This window comes from Lynx canadensis, chromosome C1 (assembly GCF_007474595.2).
Source record: "Lynx canadensis isolate LIC74 chromosome C1, mLynCan4.pri.v2, whole genome shotgun sequence".
NCBI lineage: Eukaryota > Metazoa > Chordata > Mammalia > Carnivora > Felidae > Lynx > Lynx canadensis.
The window spans coordinates 101,509,412-101,521,538 of NC_044310.1; the positions used below are offsets into that span (position 1 = coordinate 101,509,412).

At 51.7% G+C, this 12,127-nt stretch overlaps 1 protein-coding gene across 1 annotated transcript in view; it reads right to left on the bottom strand.

Annotated features, from left to right (window-relative positions):
* Window positions 1-10,712, bottom strand: part of TBX15 (T-box transcription factor 15) — a 104,253-nt gene extending 93,541 nt beyond the window's left edge. Inside the window, exon 1 of the mRNA XM_030327536.1 lies at window positions 10,454-10,712. Within this exon, the coding sequence (XP_030183396.1) occupies window positions 10,454-10,658 (205 nt within the window). The 5' untranslated portion in view covers window positions 10,659-10,712. The remainder of the gene's footprint in view (window positions 1-10,453) is intronic.
* Between the last annotated feature and the right edge of the window lie 1,415 nt (window positions 10,713-12,127).

A 12,127-nucleotide genomic window follows, 5' to 3' on the forward strand; every position in this document is an offset into this window, starting at 1 on the left:
CACACACACACACACACACACACACACACACACACACATTCCATATATATAGTTGTATTTATCTGGAATATATGACTGTTACATACTGTGATTTGGAATACATATATCATATAATAACATACAGCCATACTGTATGAATTATTATATGTATTATATATAGGTATACATTATATTTTACTACTTTATATATAACAAATAACATAGGAAGCCAGACGGTACATAGTGTTCAACAAATAATGCTATTCATTATCATTATATATATATATTAAGTGTTGCTCTGTGCCAGCCACTTGTGCTAGGCTCTAGACATACAAAAGCAAAGAAAACAAGGTTCCTGCCCTTCAGCAGTATATTACAGGGTGGCAGTGAGACAGGATGACCAGTAAATCCATAAGCTCCTTGATGACTCCAGTCTACCTAAGGGCTGGGGCTGCAGAGAATGGGGACAGCAAATAAAAGTGGGGAGCTGTTGGGGCGCCTGGGTGGCTCCGTCGGTTGGGCGTCCGACTTTGGCTCAGGTCATGATCTCATAGTTCGTGGGTTCGAGCCCCACGTCTGGCTCTGTGCTGGCAGCTCAGAGCCTGGAGGCTGTTTCAGATTCTGTGTCTCCCTCTCTCTGCCTCTCCCCTGCTCACGCTCTGTGTCTCAAAAATAAATAAACATTAAAAAAAATTTTTTTAAGTGGGGAGCTGTCACTAGCCCAGCCATATAAGTCTAGGGGGAGAGACAGTCCCACAGAGAGAAATACAAGAAACCCTCCTAGGTGTGTGCTGGGCCCAGTTTTTTGTCTGACCCTGCCCTCAAGTTCAGCAGCTATGAATAGAGGTCTCCAACGCTAAGCTGTCTTCTGATCCATCTCGTTGACAAGCGTTTTGCCCGTTACTAAGTCATCCTTTTAGCATTCTCACATCTCTGCCAGATCAAGACCTCGGCTTAGCAGGCTAGACATGGAAAATAGTTACTAGTGCTTTCCATCAGGCTCAGAGAGTAATGAGGGGCAACTGATTTCCTTGGGGGGAGTGGAGGTCCCACTAACTCAATTTACTAGTGAAAAGTTGCTCTTCTCAGTCTGCATTTTTCAAATCCAGAGTTTTTCCAGCTATTTCTGGGAATGGCACAAAAAAAATGTCCAAAGCATAAATAACTTATATTTCCTTTAAATACACTAATGCCATAGAACTCTCCCAGCAGGAGGGTCCTGGGCAGTCACACAAGCAACAATAGGTTACATCAAACAGAAAGGACTAGATCCAGAACTTCTGAACATGTGATATTAATCTAAAAACTTTTCAAGAGCCTTATGGAAGCTCTCAATTCTAGCTGTAAAAATCCTTTTCTGGTTGGGATGGGGGTCCTTGTGTTGCTATTACTATTACTTTCTACAATTGCAGTAATACTCCCCTTGTTCCAACAAAGGGATGAGTCCAGTGATAGCCAACGTACATTAGGAGAAAATGTTAGTATTTTTTTTTTAAAAGTTAACAGGATCACAGAATCTTCTAGCTAAAGGGGCCTTAGGGGGCCTTTGAGCCTCATTTCACAAACCAGGAACCGAGTCCTCATCAGTGGCTATCAAACAACTTTGAAACGCTTTTTGCCACATCTGTATGTCTGCCTTTAGAACAAATATTCCTGGTTCCAAAAAAATAATGATAAAGCTAGCACTAGACTCTAGGTCTAATGTAAGCTAGTCGAGCCCTCTTCCTACCATAATGCATGGATATAATCTAGATTATGAGAGCCTGTGTTGAAAGCTTTGTAGTATAGTGAAGACTCATGGATAGCCACATAAGCAATTAAGGTTTCTGAAAAGTTTTGCAAGTCAGTATTTTTCTGCAAACTTGCTCATATGATTAATTTTCTCATAAATCCTTTTAATTCTAAATAGTGCACAGGTATATAAACCCTCCCTCAGCTTTCCTGCAAATAAATAAACAAACAAACAAATAAATAAATAAATAAATGTGTGTGTGTGTGTGTGTGTGTGTGTGTGTGTATGTGTAAGGCTTCTAAATGGAGGAAGCTTTGTCAAATCCAGAGAAAGAAAGTATTGCTATGCTCACAATCACTTATTGGCACAAATGCTTGCCCCTCCCTATGGTAAAAACCAATTCTGTATTTTTCAGGAGTAAGAACACAATCCCCGAACCACCCAAGTCCCCTAGCCCCTAGGTTACAATTCTGGGCCTTGGGACCTGGTGTGACTGACACTTTGGCGCCTCAAGGGAAGACTTCCCTCTCAGCTCACAGGGAGCTGTAGCAGGGAAGCTATTCCTGCGAACATAGTCCCCCAGTGACTAATAGGCATTTCTCAATCCACTTTGGAGAGATGGGCGGGGGTTTGTCGTTATTGTTGTTTTTTGTTGTTTCTTGTTTTGTTTTGTTTTTTTAGAAAAATAATTACCTCACTGTTTTTAATCTCCAAGAATAGCGTAAAGGACAATTGTTTGCTGTCATTTTGTCTCGGCTGGGCAATGCCCGCTCTCCAGAGAGCAGGGGGCATCTCTACCCTCATGACCCTCTGAGGCACCCGGGGACCCTGCGCTCCTCGAACCGACAGAATGCCTTTCCTTTTTAACAGACTAGCTATGATATTTACTGACCCTATTATTACCCATTTGGAAATGGTTAGGGATTAAAAGTTCTTCGGGCCGAAGGATTCTTGGTTTCTAATTGCTGATGTTTGAAGTCAGTTTGATTCCTTGGAAATTTGCTGAGCCTGATGAAAGCCAAGGCTCAAACTCCCCTCGGGGCGCGAGGTGGAAGATTCTTGGGTTCCGTTTGGGGTTTTTGTTTAGGGTTTTTTCCCCCTTGATTTTTTGCGGGGAGAAGGGGGCCTTCCCGATTGCCCCAGAGACCCGCATTTCTCCAGGATGTAGCGGGAGCTAAGAAGGGTAGGGACACCCCTCGGGACTGCCAGCGGCGGCGCGCACCCGCCCGCGGGTACGGAGCCCCGAGCGCCGGGGCCCGAACCGGGGCGCGCGCACCGAGGCCCGGCCCGGACGCTCTTGACCCGGCCGCCGCTCCCGCCCCAGGGCGCCGCCGCGGCCCCGCTCTCTGAGTCGGGAAGGTCCCCCGAGCCGCCCCAATTTCCCCGGGATGGTTTCGCGGGAAGAGCTGGCCATCCCCAGTCAGTCCTCGCTGGAACTTCATCTGAATTTTTTTTTTTTTTTTTTCGAGAAAGAGAGAGGGAAAATATGGGCGTTTCAGCATACGTATAGGAAGTGGGGGGAGGGGGACAGGATGTGGGGGGAGGAGTGCGGGGGGACTACGGGGGTTTACTGGGGCTTCGATCATATCTTCGGGGCTGTGGGACAGCCGAGAAGGCAGCGGGTGGGTGTTGGAAGCAAGAATTTCGGGTCACCCTGTTGAGAACCACGCGCTGCAACACCAAGGCACCGGCTAGGTAATGACCCCTAATGATACCTTTCAAGGGAACTCTGCTCTCATCTGCAGTATTCCGGTTTTTAAAAGAAGGCTATATTAGGATATTACGGGTGCAGTTCAGACTTAGGGGCTGTGTGGCAATTTGGAACCGGCTCATTTAGCCTCGGCAACTATTCTGAATAAAATACAAGAGGACAGACACATAGGGAGAAGATTTTTGCACGTATCTCCTATGTTCTTAAGTGATTTCCCCCAAATCACAGTTTCTCTCGTTATTTCTATTAACCAGATTTCTCTTAGTGATTCCGTTAGCTCTCTGCATGGAAGAACATGAAATTATTCAATAGAAGTCAGCATTCTGCCCGTCTGAAATGAAGGTAGCATTCTTCACAAAATTAAATGCCAAAGTGAGTTAGAAAAAAACTTCCACTCTTCCCGATCTTTTAAAAATTGCATCTGTACAGCCTCATTTTCTGCTGTTTTCTCTTAGACTTTGGTCAAAATGTTCACTTAATCTGGCAGTTAAGTGAAAATGCCAGTGCCCAGGAGCTTCCAGTCTGGGATTCTCTTGAACTGGCAAGTGAGTGATACGTACAGATGACAAAATTTCTGGCCTCCCCAAATTTTAGGTATTCCCGATTTTTTAACTGGCTCCACAAAAAAGCAAGAGCAGTTTATTTTCTCTAATGTTTTTCTAATATTTCCTGAGATGTTATCTATGTGCCATTCCGAGCTGTCAAGTTCACACATAAACTTGTGTATAATCACATACAGTTGTTTATATACTCTTTAATACATTTTATACACTTCTGTATGAAGGGCATAGCTAAACATCGGCTGGTAAAAAGAGTATAGAATAGAGTATCAATTGCAAGGTCTATTTTCATTTCTGGTATCAAAAGCTCATCATCAGTTTGTAGTCAGCAAAATGTCCTGCCTCAAAGTGAAGCCATTAATGGCACTGCATAAATGTTGATTTGTCGTCACCAGTTGCTTAATTCCCCACCTCTTCCCATTTCACCTCCTGTCCTCCCTACTGAGTCTCATTTTCCATCCTGACACTTAGAGCAAGGGCCTCACTTAAATTAAGTAATGATTATCCTTGCCCAAAGACGTGTAAACAGACTCTAATTTATAAATTTGCTAATTGCCCTTCCCAGAGCAGACCCCTGAGTATCTCAGTCACACACGTATAAAATTCAAAGCTCACTAGAAACCAGAAAAGGCAAGGCAAAAATAAACCACATGGATGAGAGAAAGAAGGGGGGAAGATTTCACATTCCACCAGTTCCCTAGTTTTTTTTTTCCCCCTGTGGAAAAATATCCCATAAGGTCAAAACTAGAAAACCACTTAAATATTCTCTCCTGCTGAACTACTTTGTCTTTGTCTTTGGGGAGTAAAAAAGCAATAACCAGCTACCCACCCCCAGAACAATCATTAGATGGATTTCTGCATTTCCAGAAAGGAAAGTGGAATGCCAATCTGCTCTCTGCTCTTTATCCCTGTGGAATCTGCTCAGTTCAGTCTTGTTTTTGTTTTTAACTCTACAGTCACCTAGAGAAGGAACTTACAGATTTAAGAAGCAATGATTTTACTCCTGGGTGTGGGAAATAAACTTCTAACAGAGTCCATAATCGGGATCTCAAAAAAGTTCTCTCGTCTTATTAATATTACATTTTTTTGGCAATAGAGAGAACGATTGTGACAGACCTGGAATATTTCACTCTTTAATACTAGCGTTGCCCTTGGAGAGGCTTGGATGAACAAAACGTCTCAGGTCTTCTGAACCAAAACATATTTGTGTCTCTCTCCTTGTGGTCCAACATGAAGGATTAACGATGAGGGACTTGTTCCCATTAAACTCATGTCTGCACACACAAAGGAAATTATACAAATAAATGGGGGAACACAAACCGATCGCTTTAGTTTGGGCCCCTGGGTTAGGCATTTCACACCATTCTTCAATCGCTCCTCACGTGCTGGGCGTATTAATTAGATTTTAAACTAATTTTTCTTTAATATTTAAAAGATGGTCGTGAGACCATTTGAAGTGATAGTGGGGGGGGCCAGAAAAACCGTAGCGGCTATGTGTCAATATAATTGCAATACGAATTCCATTATTAGAAATTTAATTCCCCCTTCCCCCTGCATGAACGTCACCCCGCGAACTTTCCTTTCCGGGAGTTTAACCTATAAAATCAGGAAACCTAAAAGTGTCCAGCTCTGAACCCAAAGAAAAATGTTCGATAAGAAACAGCGTTGGGTGGGGCGTGGAAGGAAGACACGAATTCAGAAGCGCTGCGCCCCTAGGCTGTGAGCTGATCTGTCACGTCCAGAAAAGCCTGCTCCCGGCGTTACGCTTGCGGCGTACCAGTCTCCGAGCGGCAGAGGTGGGCGGCGGGGCCGGGCGAGGGGTCCCGCACCGCCCGTCCGCGAGAGACCGTTCCCCCGCACTTGCCTGTTACCCTCATCACAAGGACCGGTGAAGCGCTCGGGGGACACCGGTCGACCTGGTGGGGAGTGCAAAGCACAGCACACTCCGTCTGCCCCCCTTCCATCACATTCCAAACGCTGGGCATTAGGGTGTTTCCACCATTCCTCGTCCTCCCCACTGCCCTCCAGCAGTTTGTTCCATCCACGGAATGCTGGGGGTTAGAACTGTTTCCTTCTTCCCGGGGGTGGGGGTGAGGGTGGGGGGCTTCTGTTGTGCCACTGCACCAGGGCTGGTGTTTTACACAGAACGCTTCAGAACCCTGCCCACCTCCCGCGAGCCCGTGCAGCGCGCTCTCCCAGCCCCGCGACCTAGCCAGCGTCCGACCAGCTCGACCAAAGGGCGTCGGCGGCCCTCCTAGAACACACCCGTCCTCACCAGCCTGGGACGAATTCAGATCTCGCCTACCCCCTCACTCCCGTTCACGCAAGGTCACTCACCAAAGGCGCGGCCACCGCGGAAGGCCGTTTTGACTTGGCAGGAGAGAGCGTTGCGCATGTCCAGCAGGCACCACGCTTGGCTCATCCTCCGGGCCCAGGCCTGGCATCTTTGAGGCCTGCACCGGCGATGGGGCGAACGCACCGCTGAGGAACCAGTGTTCCTCGCCCCGGACTCTACCTCAGGCATACGCTTTGGCGTCCGGCCCGGCGCACCCCACACCCTTGCCCTGCGGTCCAAGCCCCGGCGTGCGCCCTGTCTGGTTCTTGCCCAGCACAAGCATACTCTCCCCACTGGCTTCAAACGCATCGCGTTTTCTCCATTACTTAAACGTCAGTGAAGAGTCACTTCCTCCGTTTTGACCCTGTGTTTCCCTATTGGGGATTGGGGGTGGGTGGAGGGGTGATGTCAGGATTAAAATCTTGGGAGTTTTACTCTGAGCAAACAAGCCATAAACTGGCAGCTTAATTCGCGTGAACAGCTGATCTCGGTAATTCGGCAGAAGAAAGGGCCCTGGGGCACCGCCCGGGCTGTTCCCGTCTCATTCCTCTAGGGATTGCGTAGATGGGTGCAGGGACCCCGCGAGCCTGATGCATGCGCACGTGCGCGCGGAGTGCGGCTCTGCACGCACGTTCTTGAGTGTGCCTGCTCTGTGTGCCCACCCGCGTACGCCGCCACCTTCTTAGGCCTCTGGAGCGCCACGGCTGCAAGGCATAGGGCCGCAGGCCCTGAAGGGGGAAATCCTTTCGCAGAAGGTTTGAATTATTTCGCTCCGCGGGAGACCGGACCTCGGCAGCACTCGGCTGTGGATTTGGGCGGGAAAAGGCCCAAACTCGAGCTGGGGAAGCCGGGTGGAGCCGGGGCTGGGGTCCGAGCGCAGATGGCGCCGCCGCGTGCCTGAAATATACTTCTAAGGCCGCAGCCGGAGCAGCTGTTCCGGGCGATCCTGGCTCAAAAGTTTTCCCTGTTGCTGCTCGGTGAGAGGCGGAGGCAAGCAGGCCGGAGAGTCAGGCTCCTGGGAGACCCTCCCGAGCCCGCGGCGGCTGCGTCCTGGCGGCTTCTCCAAAGACGCGGAGTTCTGGCAATAATGAGGGCATCTCACAGGCCCTTCTCCAAGGCCCTTAGGGCCTCAGGGTCTTTCAGGACCAGCAGACTCGGTGGAAACGTTTGAAATACATACTGTGTGTCCTCTGATGTGTGAGCGCCCACGGCGCGCAGGCCGGGCTGGTCCCCCGCTGCTGCAGGTTGGCGCCCCAGGCTGCGGGGCGCTCGGCGCCAACTAAAGCCAGCTCTGTCCGGACGCGAAAAGAAAAACGGGCTGTGAAAAAGCAAAAGGCCACGTCTTTGAATAAAAGTTAAACATTAAAATCTGACCCTTGGGTTGTCTGAGGATCCTCGGATTTAAAGGCACGGACAGAGAAGGCTGGAAACGGAGGTCCCAGTCAGGGGGGCGGGGGGAGGGGGAGGGGGAAAATGATAAATAGAGTTGCTCTAGGCGGGTGTCCTGTGTATGTTTGCCTGTTTGTTTAATCCTTCCCCAAGCTCCGTGGCAATTTTGGTTTTGTTGTTGTCGTTTTTATCCCGGTTCCTGACTTATCACCGGCCTAGCGCGGTTGAGCCACGCAGCGGGTCCAGCCTGCTCTCTGTCCTAATCCGGGAAGAGAGTTTAAACAATTGGAGGCTAAGACCGGCATAGACACGGCCCTGGGCACAAACGGAGTCGCCTGTGCCCCCTCCCACCTCCACCACCATACACACACCTTAACGGTGGCCCAGTCTGTATGTGTTCGTTAGGGCGCTCTATTAGAGAAAAAAGAAAGGCCTACAGGGGACCCCAAGCCCTGGCCTTGCCTTCCACCACCATCCGGGCCCAGAGCCTGCAGCTCCGCCTCCTCCACTCCGGGGGCTGCCTAGGCTCCACGATACCGCGCAGTTTTTCTGAAAGATCTTTTTTCTCTTCGTACGTCCGGTTCGTCAGAAAGCTTTGGCCACTAAAGGGGCTCCAACTTGGAGATCCCCTCGGCGCACCTCGCAGCGAGGCCCGGTTGGTAGCCGGCCCCGCATAAGGCCCGGGAGTGCTCTCCGCTTTCAGCTTCTTCCTTCCTCCCAGACCGTAGCCCCAGAAACATATTTCGTTTTCTCTAATACAAAAGCACATTTTTTTTTCTTTTAAAAAAGAATGATACAGAAAAGGAAAACGGTCAACTGAGCTCTCTGTGTGCCACAAAGTTCTAGATTAGGTCCTCACCCTCTGGCCCCCATACTGTGGGAGCGAGGGAACCGCATTCTGGACAACAGGCTCTCGCGTTTATGTCTCCGGACTGGTCTCACCTTGCTCCAACCTTTTCTCTCCTCACTATGGCTGAAAAGAACGGCGATAAGAGAAAACTGCGAGTTGAGCCTCTGATTATGACCCCACGTGCTGGTCCTTTTGAACGTGCGACCCAAGATCAGCTCCAGCCGACCTGGCCCCCCTCCTTAAAGAAAAGTCCCGTGGACAAGGCGTCTGCCACACGCAGTTAAGTAACTTCTGCCTTCCCACCGTCGGGAAAGTAAAACAAACTAACCTCCCAAATCGTGAATTGTCATGAAGCCTGAAAGAACTTCCACCAAACTGTGCGAAGGCCCGAGTGAGATTTTGACAACATATAAATGCGGTGAGGAAGTAGGGTCTGGCCAGAGATGGGAAACACACATTAGCCACGCGTTCTTTTCTGGATTGCCCACACAGGGGTCCGCGTGGGCAAGCACCCGCATCCAAATACAGGGAAAGACTTGAGCGGACGAAATAAATCTCCCTTTTAATTTTCTTTTCATCGACTAATAAAAATAATTCCCCAGCACTAAACTCAAATACCGTAACGGGCCACAAGAACACGGAGAATTCATAAAACCCTGTCTCTGCAAGTCACACGCTAATCGCGTTATTATTAGCCTCAGGAGCATGGAAATTGAACTGTCACTGCCGAAAGAGAAAATGTAAGCGACAGCTGTCCCTCCTTGGGTCGGCCAGCTTTCCAGCCCCCAAGCCCCTGGGCCCCAAGCTCCGTCCCAGAGCTCTTCGACCCGTAGCCACCCCCATCCCTTTGCGGGCCGCCGCCCCCACCCTGGCTTTCCGCTTTCCGGCGCGCTGACCCAGGTTTACTCCCCAGCCCTAGCTGGTCAGCAGGAGCACCTCCAGAATGGCTACATAAGTCCTGGCTGGAAAGTTTCTGAAACCGCTAAACCCAAGCTGCGAGCGGGTGTGTGTGTGTGTGCGTGTGTGTGTGTGTGTGTGTGTGTGCGCGCGCGCGCGCGCGCAAGATTCTTCCGACAACAGCTGTTCCCCGGGGCTGTTTTGCACAGTTGAAATCTTGGCACTTAATACAGAACTTTAAGTTGTCTCCCCCCTCAACCACCCGCCCAGGTTTCTGCTAAAATACAGACACCGACATCCGCTCTGAGTTTTACGTGTTGTGTACATATAATGTGCACAGAAATTAATCGCACCGCTCCCCCCGCAATACACAGAGGTGTGGGCCCTGAAGAGTGGCCCAGGGCGCAGGGTGAGAGGTCTAACATACATTCTCTTTCCATAAACGCCAACGAAGTAGAAATATAATTATGCTCCGTTGTCGCCGGCGTAGGGGAAACACAACAACTTGAGTCCCAGGAAAGTTGGTGGGGGAAGGGCGAGGACCGAGGTCGAAAGCTAAATGGGGCAAACCGGGCATTTCCCGAGACTGGGTATGGAGCCCGACAGCTCCGCGCCAGTCCTCTGGGGCTCTCAAAAGACAGTCCTAGCCCCTGGGGCTCCCGCCGTCGCCTTCGATCTGCGCCCCTCCTTAACCCCAAGGGCCTGCGGCCGCTCAGCCGCGCACACCAGAACACTGCGCTCCGCTCCCAGAAGAGAAAGGGATGCGAGTGAGGCCTCCTTGCTTGAGGTTGGCGACGAAAATGCAAGGCTCAGTTCCCTCAAATTGCTTGCGGCGAATTTGGGGAAGGCTCAAGGCGTTTGCGCGAAGAAAAGGAAACCCGCGTTGGAGCAAGGCAGGGCGTCAGCGAGCAGGGCCTCCCTCCACACCGCTCCGCCCGCCCGCCGGCCGCCCGGCGTCCGCTCTCCGCCCGCCTCCCTCGGTCCGGTCCTGCGCACTCACCCGGGTGAGGCTCCAGGCCGTGCGCGGCCGCGTCCTCCGCGTCTCCGAGTGGGCCCGCGGGGCTCAGCGCCTCCATGGACAGGTCCAACCCCTTCTCCTCCCAGTCTCGCAGTTTCCGCTTTTTATTTGAGCCGATCAAGGCTTCAACGGAGAAGGCATGTGCTCGCGAGCTCAGGGCGACTGCAGATCTTCTCCTTTCACTCATCTTAGCCGCCCGCACCCCGGCCTCCGCTCGCCCCCGCTACTGAGGGAGCAGCCCGCGCCCTCACGCTCCGAGCGCCCGCCGGGCCGGGCCCGGGAGAGGCGGCGGCGCGGCGGCCGAGACTGAGGCGGCGGCCCCGCGGGTCCCCGGCACCCTCCCCCTGCGTCCTCCCCCGCCCTCCGCCGCCGCGGGTCGGACCTGCGCCCCTAGCTGCCCCAGCCGCTAGGAACGAGCGCCCGGAGCGCCGCCCGCTCGCAGCATGAGCGCCCGAGTCCTGCTTCCCACCCTACCCGGGCAGGCGCTCACAGGCTGTGCAGACTGGACTTCATCTTTTTTTTATTCTCTCTCTCTCTCTCTCTCTCTCTCTCTCTCTCTCTCCTCCCTCTCCCTCTCTCTCCTCCCTCTCCCTCTTCCTCTCTTGGTCTTCCCGTCCTCCCTCTGATCCAAACTTCTGGGAAACTTTTTTTCTAAATTCCTCCCTTCCCGAGGAGCTGGGGGCAGGCGGTGCGCTCCTGTCCGAGGGGCGAGGGAGAGGGAGGGGGAGGAAGAGAAAGACTGAGGGGAAAAAAAGCCAGCCCCCGACCAATGGCGAGGAGGGAACAGGAGAAACCCTGAGAGCGCGGGCCAATGAGAGGAGGGGAGAGACTGAGGCTCGGGCCAAGGCTCCGCGCCGGTAGTCCCGGGGATGCTCCAGGGCCCACTTTAACCCCTGGCTTCCCGGTCCCCCACGGGTTCTTCGTGGGGGAGGGAGGAGAGCTGGAAGTCGAGGTCTGATCTGTGCCGGTCCAAACTCCTGCAAGTCCCAAATCCGTATCTTTTCCTTCCAAATCTGATAGGTCTCATAGATGCTGCAAGCTCAGAGTCATTTAAATTACCAATCTGGATTTCGGGGGCTCTCAACCTGTCCAAAAACACCAGAAAACGCCTCTGATAATCTCGCTCCTGCTCCCAGATGCTATTAGCTTTCCTGGTTCTGCCCGGATTTCTCCACACAGGTTATTTTCCTGTCGTACGATTTCCAATCAACTCTGGCTAAGGCAAAACGAAAGAAACAAACAAAGACGCCCCGTTACTATCCAGGGTCTTGTAATTGGAAATCTAGAGATCGCTTCCTCCTTCCAGTGCTACCTGGCGGAGAAGAAGACGTATGCTCGCTCAAAGCAAAAGGCCAGCCGTGGGGCGCCCGGCTTACCGCGCGCTGCGAAGACTTATCCCGACTGGGCCCGCACGCAGCAAATGCTCGCCTTCGCTTCGGCGTGGATGCTGATCTGAGCTTCGCCGGCTCGGGGCGCTTGTTCTGGAGAACCCACGGAGAGGGGCTGGGCGAGGGCAGCCAGTAACTTTGACAGCGGAGGAGCTTTTTCAGAATACCCTTCAAATCTGATCATCTCGGGAACCAGGCTCTCCCCGCCAGCTGATCCTCCCTCCACCCTTTAAAAAAAAAAAAATCTTTCAGGATAGTGCGGTCGTCA